This window comes from Bos indicus x Bos taurus, unplaced genomic scaffold (assembly GCF_003369695.1).
Source record: "Bos indicus x Bos taurus breed Angus x Brahman F1 hybrid unplaced genomic scaffold, Bos_hybrid_MaternalHap_v2.0 tig00000189_arrow_arrow_obj, whole genome shotgun sequence".
Classification (NCBI taxonomy): Eukaryota; Metazoa; Chordata; class Mammalia; order Artiodactyla; family Bovidae; genus Bos; species Bos indicus x Bos taurus.
In genome coordinates, this window is record NW_020867152.1 from 1,857 (window position 1) to 18,747 (window position 16,891).

The 16,891-nt window shown below is 34.9% G+C and overlaps 1 protein-coding gene across 5 annotated transcripts in view; it reads right to left on the reverse strand.

Moving 5' to 3' along the window:
* Positions 1-833: 833 nt before the first annotated feature.
* Positions 834-16,891, reverse strand: part of LOC113888617 (GA-binding protein subunit beta-1-like) — a 39,050-nt gene continuing 22,992 nt past the window's right edge. For 2 of the 5 annotated variants that reach the window (XM_027535656.1, XM_027535658.1), the window contains exons 7-9: positions 8,496-8,678; positions 5,796-5,911; positions 834-1,251 (exon numbers count right to left, since the gene is read on the reverse strand). In XM_027535656.1, coding sequence (XP_027391457.1) covers positions 1,099-1,251; positions 5,796-5,911; positions 8,496-8,678 — 452 coding nt within the window. In that variant the 3' untranslated portion in view covers positions 834-1,098. Of the gene's footprint in view, positions 1,252-5,776; positions 5,912-8,495; positions 8,682-16,891 lie in introns of all 5 variants that reach the window. The other 3 variants (XM_027535655.1, XM_027535657.1, XM_027535659.1) reach the window with 2 other exon arrangements.

Here is a 16,891-nt window from a genome sequence, read left to right on the forward strand (position 1 = left end):
ACAGCACAGACTTACAGCTTTCACAGGGAGGAAGATAAAGTTATGTTAGACATATCTATAGCATCACTGTAGTACAAAAAAGTTCTTGTTCTACATACAAAGCAGTTTTTCTTCTTTCTGTAAGAATAATTTCCTGGGGGGAAATGAGTCCATGAAGTATTCAGAAACCCATGTTTGAGTTTTCCAAAACATTATCTTAAAATCCAGTGCCTTAAAGTGCTTTCATGTGGAAATCATGATGGAAGGCACAGAAGAGTTCACATCCCCACTACGAAATTTTCAAAAAAGCATAAATTTTGCAGTTTGAAAATTCAAGATATCTTGTAAGCTGCTCCTTCCAAGAACATTGTCATTCCAATAAAACCAGCTGCTAGCCTACTTAGTTTCAAGGACCTACAGAATAAAAAGGGTTCTTTCTTTCCTAGTAACTTTCATCATCTTTGTGGGAAAAATAATACCTATGCAAGTGATGCATTCCAAAATTATAAAACATGCAGAATATGTACAAACAGAAAGTTTAAAAAAATATTGGCGTCATATACAGGTAAATCTACTTGGGTATAGCTGAATTGAACAAAATATAAAAATCTGCTTTTCTAAAAAATGTTTTCAGAGAATCTGAGACAACTGAAAGCTGTACAAAGATTTCCTGGTAGAAATCTTCTCTTCATATAGAAGTTTATACCAACAGGAGTAATTCCAGCATCAGTCCACCACATAATTATTACACATTTGGTCTAATCAACAACGATCACCCTTAAAACTGTTCCATTTCGAGAAATTAAGGTTTGTACTAATATCAAAAAGAATTCACAAAAACGGTGGCTTATTGGTTTTTGGATCTCTTCAACAATCTTTATCAACTCATTTGGAACTGTAAAAAAAAAAAAAAAACTATTTACAGAATTCAGTTTTAAATACATTTCACAACTTCTAAAGTTTTATGTACAAGAACTCAGAGCTCATGGCTTAAGTCCAATTATCCATCTGCAGTCTCTTCAATTATCCTGTCTTTCCATGACTGCACCTTATCGTGTACAGTTCAAGATTGTATTCTTTCTTGACCAAAAGTAAACTCAAACTATATGTTCATTTCAATTAAACAGCTTCTTTATTAGTCTGAAGACGCGTCATAGCTTCTAATTTCTGTCTGTAGGCCTCTGCTTCCTGTTCTTTCTTTAGAAGTTGCTGTCGGTATTTCTGTGCTTCTCGATTAGCTTCATCCAGCTGTTTCTGAAGAGCTTCTCTCTCCTAATTAACAAAAAAAAAAGTTTTTTTTTCATAACTGCACAAATACATTAACACATTCAAGTATATCCTACAAATAAAGAAACCTGTAGTAGTTAAAAGTAGCCATCTATTGGTATTTCTGAGACATCTTGCCTTTTCAACCAATTCTCTTATAATTAAAGCCCTCATTTTGAGCTCCTCAATATGAGATAAAGACTAGTTTTCTGACCTCAAGGAAATTATTTGCTAATTCGAAATAAAACTACCATGATGAACCCAAACTGGGTACCTGTACTTTTATACCAACTATAAAAACTAGTGAAAAACTTAAATAGGGAAATATATAGCCATACCTCTTTACATCTTTATCTGTGATGTTAAAAAGCTACTAATTATAAAAAAAATAGTATTCATTGAAAACCCATTATATATGTTGATTAACAAGGTGGTTTCCAATAACAAGTCTGTAAGATAGATATTATTGCCCATTTTATAGATGAGAAAAATGATGCTCAGAGATGATGTAGCTTTCCCATAACACAATGAGTCAGGTTTATGAGGTTCTACTGTTACTGTGTTTAAAACTATCATTTCCTATGATAGCAAGCAAGATTCCTCACCTTCAAAATGAAGAGGGCTGGTCTAGATGAGTAGTTCCTAAATTATACCATTTTACAAATCAGTAAAATATTAATTTCTCTATTGTGATCCATTATATATTGTAAAACACATGTATTAAGTTCCTGAATAAATTGAGAGGTGAAACACTAATCTGGTCCAATGAAATGATATTCTTTCTCCTCCTCCTCACTCTGCCCTTATACAGTTGTCTAAGGGAAAACATTTCAACTCCTTTCCCATACCTCCAGTAAGCATATGGACAAAAACTCAACTTGCACAGACCCAAGCTCAATCTCATCTCAGAAGCACATGCCCTCTGAATGAGGTGGGGGCCAAGAGCAGAACTACTGGTCACAAAATGAGGCCAGGTTCCCACTGGACAAGACACTTAACCAGAGAGAACTGAAGGTAAAGGCAAGGGGTCGGCAGCTTACTGGGAAAGAGAATACTATGAGGGTCTCTTCACTCTCTCTTTGACCCACGTCCATTGGGAACACCAAAAGATTCCCTTCCCTTCACTATTCACATGGTCCATAAGGAGGAACATGTCTAATAGTCCTGCCTTCCTGTGATCCCACTGCCTTCCCTACACTGGGAATGAAGCTAGATCCAACATTAGTTTTTCCCATGAGCCCACCAAAGTTGGAGTGATTGATTGCACATGTAGTCTCCAAATTGTCCAATTACATAAAATGTACAGTAGAAGAAAGGTGTGCCCATCATCTCCAAGTTAAGAAATGCCTAAGCCTTACCCTGCTCCTCTTTTCTCCTTACTACAGGCAAGATGCCAACCTCATATAAGCATGGATACCAGTCCCTGTCAGTGACCTGCAGGACTTTAGAAAGGGTACAAGCTAGATCACCTTGCTCTGGTAGGAGAACACACAGCTGTGCATTTAAATGTTTTACAATTTTACCTGTCCTAATATCCTTTGCCAGTCAAAGTTTTGAATATAGATAAAAACTTGCCCTAATTTGGTAGGAAATATTAGAAAAAATAAACTTCAAGGTATCTTATAAAATTAGCTATTTATTCACATTTAGACAGAGCAAGAGATTCACAATTATTTCAGTTTATGAAACCAGTAAGGAAGATATTTATCTTACACTACAACTTCATGCCCAACGATATATTATTATTACATTAGGCAATAGAATAACGGAACAAAGACTTCAAATTTGCTTTATTTCCAAATAAGATTCTTAAATTCTGTTTCAACTATTAGCAATTATCTTTTAACAGTTTTATATATGATTTTTTAATATTCCAATTTATTTTACTTTATTATAAAGCAAAAAAATCATAATAGTGATTTATCTTCTACCATACCTCAGTGTAACTTTTAGAAGATAATAATAATAGCAAGTTACTGAGCATTTACTATATGCTCACCACTGTACTAGTCCTTCACATGCATTCTCACTTGAACCTTTCAACAATTTGATAATGTAGGTGCTATTATTTTCCCCTTCTTACGGATGGGGAAGCCAAGCCTTGAAAGGTTAAATAACTTGACCAATCACACTCAGAAAATTATCATTCAAACCTAAATTTGATTCCAGACTCATATTCTTAACCATTAAATATTTTTTAAAAAAGAAACTGAGGCAGGGTGTGTGAGCTGTCGGCTTGTGTGCAAACATCCTCTAACTGCCATGGGCCAAACATGATCCTATTTTTATAAATAAAGTTTAACAGAAATACAGCCATACCCACTCATTACCAAACTGTCTGTGGCTGCTTTTTCCACTATGAAGGCTGAACAGAAGGCAAAACACACCCTATGGAACGTTCAGCAGCAACCCCAGCCTCCATACACTAAATGTCAGTGGCATTCCCTCATTGTGACAACCTGAAATGTATCCAGATATTGCCAAATGTCCCCTGGGGTCAAAATTGCTCCAGTTAAGAACCACTGATTTTGAGAAACTCTTGAGGTTTTTGGCCAAGCAATCACTTAGAAAGGAATATAAAAATATATCCCTAAGACAACTCTACTGGTCATCTACGAAAATAAAATCCAAAGAACTACTTCATGTACTCTAAGAAAACAGTTTAATGAAAACATTGGCGGTCTCTCTTCATTCTGTATCCCCTGCCCGCCTCTACCATCTCTGCTCACTCTATGCTTCAAGGTCTCTCTGCAGTAGCTCTAAGATTATGCAACTTTGGCCTGAACATTTCCGGTGACGGTAAATAAGATTTTTATTACCAGGTAACTCAATTACAAAAATTGAGCTGAAACTCTAACTTCCTTAAGTTCTTTATATCAAGGTAAAATTCCATCTCCCTGAAGTGCTGTCTCCTTGGTTCTAGTTACTTTACATATCTCAGTTCATACTTCCTTGTTATTTGTAATTATTCTCCCTGGTTTCTGAAAGACTGTAGGTGGAATCAGGGTGAAATTTGAAGAAAACAGCAAGTCTCCCTGGTTGTTAGGTAAATAAAAGCTACAGGCTGCATATTCACTGTTTTAAAAATGGTGAACTGACATAAATCAACTGTACTCCAATTAAAAGAAATGCTGAATTAAGTCAGTTTATGTTAAATAAAATTCAAGTAATTTAAAAGTGTTTATTAAATAGTTAAAGCAAAGTACATGACAAAATCTTTTCATTTTATGTCAGAAAAAAAAGATCAACTGATTTATCTGTAAAAGATATTAAAGATTATTAAAAAATAAGTATACTGACACCATTCAATGAAATAAATGGTTAATTTATAAGAACTTTAGTCTATTACTCTAAATTTTTGAAGAAATAAAACAACACACCCTCAATAATTAAACATTACTAAACATCTGGTTAAACCATGAATTAAATTCTTCTTAACTCAGTAATATATACTTTGAGATTGTGGCCACTAGTCTTACATGTAAATGAATTTGGGCAACAATATTTTCTAACTGTCCTCAGTTAGAACTACGTTTCCTTTAGGTGACATTTTTTAAAATCCTCTTTTTTGTATAATAACAAGAACCTTAACAAAGAATTTCTAAATACCGATGTTTACTATTCACATATATTAGATATTATGAATGTGAATATAACAATAGGCTGACTTTTTCAACTCTCATAAACCCCCAAAATGCAGATATTGTTATCCTAAATTCAAATGTGGGAGAAAATAAAACAGAAGTGCAGAAAGGTAAGATAACTTGCCTCAAAGCTAATAGGAGGGGCAAGAAGTGGGATTCAAATCCAGCTCATTTAATTTCAAATCCAAACTTCTTGTCTTTACATTGCAGTTGCTCTTTAAAAGTTATTCAAGAAAGATCTTATTTTCATTTTGATGTAGTTAATTATAAACTTGGGGGAACAATTCTATTTACAGAAATGTGAGAAAAAAATCTACGAGGTAACTATGGAATAGTCATATTTACAAACTAGTTTAACAATTCAAACTAGATTGGCAGAGGTAAAAAAAAAGGTGACCCTATCAACAGCTAGTCTACATTTAATTTCCTTAATGGACTCAACAGTGAAATAAGCGGTTATCTATGGCTTTTTCAAAAAAAATAACTCAGTTGACAAACTCCAACATTCTTTAAGAGGATCTTCCAGCCCAAATAGACATTTGCATTTCATTTTTGAAAGAAAAAAAATGTTAGTCAATATATAGTGACATTCCCTCTAGTGACTGTGAGAATGATGTATGTAAATTTAATAGAAAATAAAGGATGAAGTGCAAAGACCAAAGACATTCCAATGTTACCATGATGAAAGACTGTTACAAACAGATTCTTCACTCATTCATTCATTCATTCAATATTTATTTATTGAAGGCTTGCTATATGAATAAGGCAAAAAAAAACTAGACAAAAAAGTACTCATTCTATATCAAAACAATACTGTCAGTAATAAATATAAAAGACAAAAAAAAAAGCAGATGAAATTTATTTTGGATGACTGCAGCAAAACACACCGGGTAAAAGACTCCTTACTTCTATTTCTGCAGACTCCACCCGGTTTTCAATTATTTCAATACATTGTCTTTTGGCTGGCGGTTCTTCACTTATAACAGTTTCTTCAGCAATGTCCGTTGCTGGTACTGTTAATACTAAAATGAAAAAATTTACTCATTACTTCATTTTCAGATAGGTTTAGAAGAATTAAAACTAGTCTTGATATTGTTGATGCAACTCATCTAAGATAAATATATTCCAAAGCCAGTTATTTCATAACACTGATTTCCTTTTTATGAGAAATGTCCATATTTTTGTCTTCAACTTCTTGCCTTTTTACTGAAAACTATCATTTAAAGTGCCTATTTTTAATTTTATAGACAATATATTCATTCATATGGCTCAAAATCAAAATAATATTTAACAAGCATATTTTGCTAACAGGTAATTGCTTTATTGGTTCTTATGCATTGTTCTTGTGTTCATTCATGTAAAAATGAATATGAATTTGCAATTCTCTTTTTTCTTTCTTTCATCAAAGTATCTGCTGTTTCCACTTCATATATCTAGGTACCTTTCATCAAGACTTACAGAGCTTTCTTTAATTTAGCTGCATTCTGTTCCACTATGTGGACACACTATTACGAACACTGTCTGTTCATAAGCTTGCTCATCCATTGGGTTGTTGGACTTTGCCCCAGTTTTTAGTATCTATTTATACAAATGTAAATATACTGAGAGGGAGAGGCTGTCCTTGCTTTGCATAACAGAGCAAGAACGTAAAAATGAGTGTACAAGCTTAAACTATGCAAAACAATCTTACTAATCATTGGGGAAAATACACCGTCCTACAGCTTCTAATGTCAAAACATTAAAAATCTCATACTGTCATTTGTAAACGTAAACAAATGAAAAATAGTAAAACCAGTATTAATTAAGAACATTAGAAATACTGAGAATTAAAGTATTTCTTTAACTCATATCATACTACATTTAAAAATTTACTCAAAAAGAACTGAGAAGTTTACATTTGTTTCACTGGACTGTCTACATAGTCTATATAATCATATGCCATTTATAATTTTAAATTGTGAAGGCTTTAAGTGTTTCTACTAATATTCAGTAAGTTCCCCTCATTGCTCTTCCTCCTCTTTCATCAATATAAATTTCAGAATCAGTTTGGCTAGTTCCAAAAAAAGACCTATTGGTTTTTATTATGGCCTAAATTGTGTCCCCCTCAAAATTCAAATGTTTAAGTCCTTCCTAATCCTCAGTACCTCAGAATGCATTTGGAGACAGGACCTTTAAAAAGGTTAAACAGGTAAAATGAGGTCCTTTGAGTGGGTCCTAACACAGTGTGACTGCTGTCCTTGTAAGAGGTTGGGTCGCAGAAGACACACAGACTGAGGGATGACTCTGTGAGGACACAGCAAGGAGGCAACCACCTGTAAAGCAAGGAGAAAGGCCTCGGAAGGAACCAAGCCTGCCAGTGCCTTGATCTTGGACTTTCAGCCTTCAGTACTGTGAGAGATAAGTTTCTGTTAAGTTACCCAGACTGTGATAGTTTGTATGGCAGTCCTAGTAAATTAGTACAGCCTTTCGCCCCCATCACATCACACTTATCAATTAGGTCAGGAAGAATTGAGAGCTTTATGACAGTGAGTCATTTGATCCAAAAACATGAGTTTCTTTCCATTTGTTCATCAATGAGATTAGTCTGTGTGTTTAATATCAAGTTTTGGAAACAGTGTTGTATTTGCTTAAAACAAATACTCTGAAAGCTTTTTTTAAATATAAATTTATTTATTTTAATTGGAGTGAAAGCTTCTTCTTTTCTATATAGTTAGAATTCGTTCTTAAAACTTGTGAAAGTACTTGGTCTTGATCCAAATCCTGGAGCACCTGCATGAGAGAAAAGCCTCCCAGGCTTCACAGGTCAAGCGTTTCCTCCTCTACTGCTAAAGAAACAAAATCTTTCCTTGAGACCTAGTCTCTCTGCAAGGCCATACCTCCCTGCCACTCTGAATCAAACCTAGTTTAGGAGGACTTCTCCCTCCAGCCCTCTCTTTCCCCCACTTTCTTCATGGCCATGAAGAGACTTAGTCTTTACAATCCTGAGTCATTTTCCAGAAGGTTATATGTGCACATACTTTTCTTTTAGATCAGGGCAGGGATTGGGAAATACTGGGTACAGGGTGATGCTTGCTCAGATAGGAACTTTCTGCACCTTCTCTTTCTGCTTCCTGCAGCTTTCACATCTAGTCTATCTTAAACCCTACTTGCAGCACTGCCCACTCAGACTGGGCCCTGTCTTGCTGGAAGTGTATATTTATTGCTGATTTCTGAGCTCAACTCCTTTTCTTGATGCACAACTACGGGTTTCCCTCAGGGTTCTCCTGCCCTGGCTTAGATTTTAAGATGTTTTTGGCAATCACTTAAAATATGGAATTTTGTGGTTTTCTCAGCCTTTTAGTTTGATTAAAATGTATCTGGGGCTTATGTTTCATCCATTTTGTTACTACTCTCTTATTACTCAAAATGAAAAAAATGGGACAATTATCAACAAAGCTGCTAAAAGTTGCCACCGTGTCCAACTTCTTTTTAAGTAGCCTTTTCTCATATAGTGTTTTTACAAGCTCATACAATATCTGAATTGTATTAAATGGCGTAGGAAAAAGTACTGTCCAATTTCCTGAGAATTAAGAATAAACACCATTTATGTAAATGCCTTCTACCCACCTTGTTGTCCATCTGGCATGGTCACAATGATGGGCTGACCTATTCCACTTGTTGGAATGGAGTGCAAATTTCCAAGCTGAATTCCATCTGTAACTATTGTGATGACTTGCTGACCCCCTGAACTAACTACTTGCTGAATTGCACCATCCACAGATTCTGCAGTAACTACTTCCTCCGTAGCCACTACTGGAAAAAAAAAGTGAAAATCAATGAACATACATAGAAGCATGAAGAGAAGTTTGTTTTTACTCTGCTACTTTTGCTGTCCTTGCTTCTTTCTTATGAGTGTGCTATCCACTCAGCTGTGTCCGACTCTTTGCGACCACATGGACTGTAGCCTGCTAGGCTCCTCTGTCCATGGGATTCTCCGGGCAAGAATACTGGAATGGGTTGCCATGCCCTCCTCCAGGGGATCTTCCTAAACCAGTGATCGAACCCGGGTCTCCGGCATGGCAGGCAGATTCTTCACAATCTAAGCCCCCAGGGAAGCCATTTTTCTTATACAGGAGAGCTTTTACATGGTTTTTAAATTCAGTCTCTAGTGGTGCTGTAGATACCTATATAAACAGCTGATTACAAGTTCCACAATTTACAATAAGGGAGTTTCAGCTATGTATGCATACATGTGTTTAAATAAACTGCCTTCATTTAGTTCTATGAGGTGCAAAATTTATAAGATATCCTAAGGTCACAGATATGACAAAGTACTTACACCATCTTAATAAAATTCTAAAATCCAAAAAATAAAATACTGTATGTGGTGATACTCCATCTAAATTTACAAATGAGTTGATATACATTTCCCATCCAACAAAACATGGAGCTCTGTACTTCTCAAGCAGACAGAATAAACAGCATTCCCTTTTTGGATTGTGTGAGCAAGGGTTGCCTTTATAATAAGTGGCACATAGATCTGGTACTGTTGGATATCAAATAATACATTAACATTTACATAAATAAAATTCAAAACTATGCTCTCAGTATTTCATGAAAGGTTCAGACAGGATTCTGGCAGCTGAAAACAGCAGCACTCCAGGTCTTGCCTAGGTAAAGAAATTGCCAAAATCCTTTCCCACAGGCAATTCTATACCCAACTACTGATCCCAAAAGATATACTCACAAACATTCATATCAGCTTTACTCATATTAGTCAAAAACTTGAAACAAATCAGATATCCGTCAAAAGTAGAATGAATAAACAAACTGGTTAACAAAACGGTAGATTCACACACTGGAATACTACATAGCAATTAAAGTGACTAAATACAAAACATGGATAAATCTGACAAAAGAGCATACTGGGTGGTGTAAATCAGACACAGTATACATAATGAGTACTTTCCATTTATGAACTGAGCAATGAGATTAGACAAGAGTATTTACCTTGTGACAGTTCATTAAACTATATATTAACAGATTTTTCTATATATATATGTTACACATTAAAAAAAAAGGCATCAAAAGGAAAAATGACAGCAAATGGACAGCAAACACACTGAATTTTTAAAAATCCACTTATCCATGATAATATCTCATGAAAGAAGAGAGAAAGGGGGAAAGAACTAGGATCTTCTTGATAGAAGAATGACATTAATTAACAAAAGAAGAAAAATTATCACTGTAACCCCCAGTGTAATAACTCATTTAAGAAAGCATCACCAATGGATGTTAAAAAAAAAAATACTGGTGAAATGTTTTTGAGAGACAAAATGTTCAAATGAATCTACAGAGTTCAAAGTCATAAAGAACAAGCAAGGGGACCTTCCCTGGTGGTCCTGTGGCTAAGACTCCGTGCTCCCAACAAAGGGAGCTAGATCTGGTCAAGGAACTAAATCCCACGTGCCGCAACTAAGACCCTCCATAGCCAAATAAACAGATTTTTTAAGTATTAAAAAAAAAAAAAAGGGCAATACAGCAGGACTATCCTAGTTTGGGGGAGACTCAAAAGACAAAATAATTGAATACAGTGTGTGAATTCTGACTGGATCCCAGATGAAAACAAACCATTATAAAGGACATTTTGGGGTTGAGGAAACTTGAATATGAATCACATGTCAGATAGTATTACTAAATTAATGTTTATGTTTGTAGAAAATATAATACAACAGTGAGTATGTAGGAAGTGTCCTTGTTCTTGGTAGATACATGCTGAAGAATTTAAGGATCAAGTGCCATGATGCCTGTAACCTACTTTCAGATAATTTGGCAAAATAAAAGCATGTGTCTGTGTGTGAACATGCAGTGGTGGCAAGATGTTAACAGGTGTGAATACAGGTACAAGGTATAAAGTTCATTCTCCAATTTTTCTATGAAAAAAAGTTTTAATATAACTAATTCTGAAAAGGAAATGACAAAAAAAACTATTTCTAAATGATATGGTTCTCTGAAATGTGTTATTTGAGGAAACACTTTACCAAAAGTGTAATGAAATAAAATAATTCTCTCCTAAAGTCATGCTACCCTTCAGATACACATTTACTCTGAAACATGCTAAGCTGCTACCAACTTCCAGTAGAACAACCTGGATATCAACAACCACAGGATTCACTAAATACAGATATGCCTTAATTAAACAAACTCCTTTTTTTAAACAAAAAAGGCAAGATAGGTACTGGGACCCTAGTTTTCAAGGATGAACTCATGGCAAGAGATATGGCTGTAACTCTGCGACTCTGTTACTTGGGTAATCAGAGATCACAATACAAACCACAGATGATATTCAAAATGCAAACAATCTTTATGTTTTCGGTTCTCTCATTTTTGTTTGTCTTAAACAATAATTACACTTTATCACCAAGCACTTAAGAAAATTTCAGGAAGATAATTATAAAATGAAATGTAGGGCATAAAACAGTAATATATTCGATAGAATAACTACCGAGGTTTTCAAACACATTAACTATTGCTTTGATTTTTCTTTTAAATATCCATATGAAAAAGAAATGTTCACTCTGGATGAATGGTACCTGTAAGTAGCAAATATTTCTAAAACATAATCATACATAAGAAATTTCTGAGATCACACATAATCAAGACACAACTCGAACTTTCATCTTTGTATTCTTTGCAACGACCATCATTAAGATAACAGAGTTCTGGCCTTTCATCTAAAAAGCTTTCTTTTTAAGTTGTACTTTGGTGAGGAATTAAGAAAAAATTATAAGGAAACCAATTATGTAAGAAAACAAAGTAGCCCCTGAGTAATCCTAAGAACAACCTAACAGTGAAGTGTTGAAACATATAAGAATAAAAGAGAAAACCTAAAAACTTTACAAAGAATGTCATTAAAAAAAACTATAAATCCACAGATATATCCAAATATAAAACTCCTAGATAAAACAAAATAACTAATAAATATTCATTGCTGATTTAAAAGTCAAGCTGTAATATACAAAGAGAGGCTAGATAACCTGCACCATCTTTGAAAATATTTGAGACCTCTTATTCAACCTAACTTTTGAATTTTAATGCCATAAAATTCAACTAAGATAAGGAAAAAACTGTCTTTGAGGTATTCTTAAAAGACTGAAAATTCTATGTATATAAACATTTCAACAATAAAACAGAAACTATGCTTACTGAAGAAAAGCATAACATTTCAGAAGTATTATCTCCTGAATTCGAATCTGAAATTAAAAAAAAAAAAAAAAAAACAGGCAAAAACAAAACAATATTATCAGCTCCACTAACTTATCCCTGAAAGCCAATTCACTATTAGGAGAAAGGAGGGAAACAGCCACCAGACTCATTATACCTTTGGAAAAACCACTGTATTAACAATTAGTCAAAGATGCACTAAAGACAAAAAGAAGGGTAGTCACAGATATTCATTTAGTCAAGGGATTATAAAGCTGTGCCACAAGAAAAAAAATAAGTCTAAGCAATGCAACATCAATGTGAGACTGCAAACAAAAGCCAGAGCTAATTTCAAAAGGACTAAAACTACACTGTATATTTAAGGCCTACATCTAACAATTTTAACTTCCAATTCTATATCCAAATAAAGTGTAAGTGAAAGTCATTCAGTCGTGTCTGGCTCTTTGTGACCCTATGGACTGTGGAATTCTCCAGGCCAGAATACCAGAGTGGATGGCCTTTCCCTTTTCCAGGGGATCTTCCCAACCCAGGAATCGAACCCAGGTCTCCCACATTGGAGGCAGATTCTTTACCATCTCAGCCACAAGGGAAGACAAAGAATACTGGAGTGGGTAGCCTATCGCTTTTCCAGTGGACCTTCTCAAACTAGGAATCGAGCAAGGGTCTCCTGCATTACAGGTGGATTCTTTACCAACTGAGCTATGATCCAAATAACTCTCAACTCTATTCACTTCTTCTTATCTCTTTGCCAGATCTTAATCCATGCTACCATTACTTCTTCCCCAGGTGAGTGCCACAGACTCCTAACTAAACTCCCCTTAGTTTCATGCACAGGAAAATATACTAAGAGAACATTTCAAATATGTATGTTTCAGGAAGAGGTTTGCTTTTTCTAAAATTAGTGAAATGAGAGCATAAGAAAAAAATAAAAAAGCATATTTTAAGGAAACCTCTGCACAACTTTCTAGTCAAGTGAAATGGTCAAATGTATCTAAACATCTAGAACTCATACATTATTTTCTGATGGTAAATCTCTTACCTGGCTAGGTAACTACTATGACAAATCAAATAAAGCAAAAGAACTTAAATACTAACAAGCAAAAATGAACCACAACTAGACTGCAAATCAGATTTATTTGGTATAAGAAGATGAAATATCAGACAAAAGAAAAATATAATTCTTAAAATTATCAAACACTATGATGGTAACTTCCAGCAAATAGAAACCTTCTTAACTTAGAGGTGAGTTAAAAGATGAAAAAGAAACACATTCCCTCAGTTTAAATAGATGTCCACACTTAGTCCCTGACAGAGTGTATATACATATATATTTTTTATAAAGAGGTAATCTTTTCTTTAAATCAAAATTTTATCAAAGCTTACTAATCAGCACCTGCTAAAATACAATTTCATAGGAGTAGCTATCATCTATAAAATTTTTCTTATCTGTTTGGGCAGAAATCAGTATACCAAGTAACACTGTGTACAAATAAAGAAAAACTTTTAAGAGGCACATGAGTTACAGATAAATAAACCTTAATGAATCTACAGACTATGACAGTGAATAATTACTCTGTTTTATATTTGAAGTGCTCAAAATGATAATATCCTTCTCATGTCAATTTGAGACATATGATTTTGACAATAGGTATCACATTTTTATTTTAATTATATCCTAATTGAACCACAATTGAAAGAGACACGTGTACCCCAATGTTCATCGCAGCACTGTTTATAATAGCCAGGACATGAAAGCAACCTAGATGCCCATCAGCAGATGAATGGATAAGAAAGCTGTGGTACATATACACAATCCAGTATTACTCAGCCATTAAAAAGAATACATTTGAATCAGTTCTAATGAGGTGGATGAAACTGGAGCCTATTATACAGGGTGAAGTAAGCCAGAAAGAAAAACACCAATACAGGGGGGAGGAGCCAAGATGGCGGAGGAGTAGGATGGGGAGAACACTTTCTCCCCCACAAATTCATCAAAAGAGCATTTAAACGTCGAGTAAATTCCACAAAACAACTTCTGAATGCCGGCAGAGGACATCAGGCACCCAGAAAAGCAACCCAACTCTTCGAAAGGAGAGAGAAGAAATACAGCTCCACCCACCAGAACACCGACACAAGCTTCCCTAACCAGGAAACCTTGACAAGCCACCTGTACAAACCCACACACAGTGAGGAAACACCACAATAAAGAGAACTCCACAAACTGCCAGAATACAGAAAGGACACCCCAAACTCAGCAATTTAAACAAGATGAAGAGACAGAGGAATACTCAGCAGATAAAGGAACAGGATAAATGCCCACCAAACCAAACAAAAGAGGAAGAGATAGGGAATCTACCTGATAAAGAATTCCGAATAATGATAGTGAAATTGATCCAAAATCTTGAAAGTAAAATGGAATCACAGATAAATAGCCTGGAGACAAGGATTGAGAAGATGCAAGAAAGGTTTAACAAGGACCTAGAAGAAATAAAAAAGAGTCAATATATAATGAATAATGCAATAAGTGAAATTAAAAACACTCTGGAGGCAACAAATAGTAGAATAACAGAGGCAGAAGACAGGATTAGTGAATTAGAAGATAGAATGGTAGAAATAAATGAATCAGAGAGGATAAAAGAAAAACGAATTAAAAGAAATGAGGACAATCTCAGAGACCTCCAGGACAATATTAAACGCTACAACATTCGAATCATAGGGGTTCCAGAAGAAGAAGACAAAAAGAAAGACCATGAGAAAATACTTGAGGAGATAATAGTGGAAAACTTCCCTAAAATGGGGAAGGAAATAATCACCCAAGTCCAAGAAACCCAGAGAGTACCAAACAGGATAAACCCAAGGCGAAACACCCCAAGACACATATTAATCAAATTAACAAAGATCAAACACAAAGAACAAATATTAAAAGCAGCAAGGGAAAAACAACAAATAACACACAAGGGAATTCCCATAAGGATAACAGCTGATCTTTCAATAGAAACTCTTCAAGCCAGGAGGGAATGGCAAGACATACTTAAAATGATGAAAGAAAATAACCTACAGCCCAGATTATTGTACCCAGCAAGGATCTCATTCAAGTATGAAGGAGAAATCAAAAGCTTTTCAGACAAGCAAAAGCTGAGAGAATTCTGCACCACCAAACCAGCTCTCCAACAAATACTAAAGGATATTCTCTAGACAGGAAACACAAAAACGGTGTATAAACTCGAACCCAAAACAATAATGTAAATGGCATCGGGAACATACTTATCAGTAATTACCTTAAACGTAAATGGGTTGAATGCCCCAACCAAAAGACAAAGACTGGCTGAATGGATACAAAAACAAGACCCCTACATATGTTGTCTACAAGAGACCCACCTCAAAACAGGGGACACATACAGACTGAAAGTGAAGGGCTGGAAAAAGATTTTCCATGCAAATAGGGACCAAAAGAAAGCAGGAGTAGCAATACTCATATCAGATAAAATAGACTTTAAAACAAAGGCTGTGAAAAGAGACAAAGAAGGTCACTACATAATGATCAAAGGATCAATCCAAGAAGAAGATATAACAATTATAAATATATATGCACCCAACACGGGAGCACCACAGTACGTAAGACAAATGCTAACAAGTATGAAAGGAGAAATTAACAATAACACAATAATAGTGGGAGACTTTAATACCCCACTTACACCTATGGATAGATCAACTAAACAGAAAATTAACAAGGAAACACAAACTTTAAACGATACAATAGACCAGTTAGACCTAATTGATATCTATAGGTCATTTCATCCCAAAACAATGAATTTCACCTTTTTCTCAAGCGCACATGGAACCTTCTCCAGGATAGATCACATCCTGGGCCATAAAGCTAGCCTTGGTAAATTCAAAAAGATAGAAATCATTCCAAGCATTTTTTCTGACCACAATGCAGTAAGATTAGATCTCAATTACAGGAGAAAAACTATTAAAAATTCCAACATATGGAGGCTGAACAACACACTGCTGAATAACCAACAAATCACAGAAGAAATCAAAAAAGAAATCAAAATTTGCGTAGAAACGAATGAAAATGAAAACACAACAACCCAAAACCTGTGGGACACGGTAAAAGCAGTCCTAAGGGGAAAGTTCATAGCAATACAGGCACACCTCAAGAAACAAGAAAAAAGTCAAATAAATAACCTAACTCTACACCTAAAGCAACTAGAAAAGGAAGAAATGAAGAACCCCAGGGTTAGTAGAAGGAAAGAAATCTTAAAAATTAGAGCAGAAATAAATGCAAAAGAAACAAAAGAGACCATAGCAAAAATCAACAAAACCAAAAGCTGGTTCTTTGAAAGGATAAATAAAATTGACAAACCATTAGCCAGACTCATCAAGAAACAAAGGGAGAAAAATCAAATCAACAAAATTAGAAACGAAAATGGAGAGATCACAACAGACAACACAGAAATACAAAGGATCATAAGAGACAATAATCAACAATTATATGCCAATAAAATGGACAACGTGGAAGAAATGGACAAATTCTTAGAAAAGTACAACTTTCCAAAACTGGACCAGGAAGAAATAGAAAATCTTAACAGACCCATCACAAGCATGGAAATTGAAACTGTAATCAAAAATCTTCCAGCAAACAAAAGCCCCGGTCCAGACGGCTTCACAGCTGAATTCTACCAAAAATTTAGAGAAGAGCTAACACCTATCCTGCTCAAACTCTTCCAGAAAATTGCAGAGGAAGGTAAACTTCCAAACTCATTCTATGAGGCCACCATCACCCTAATACCAAA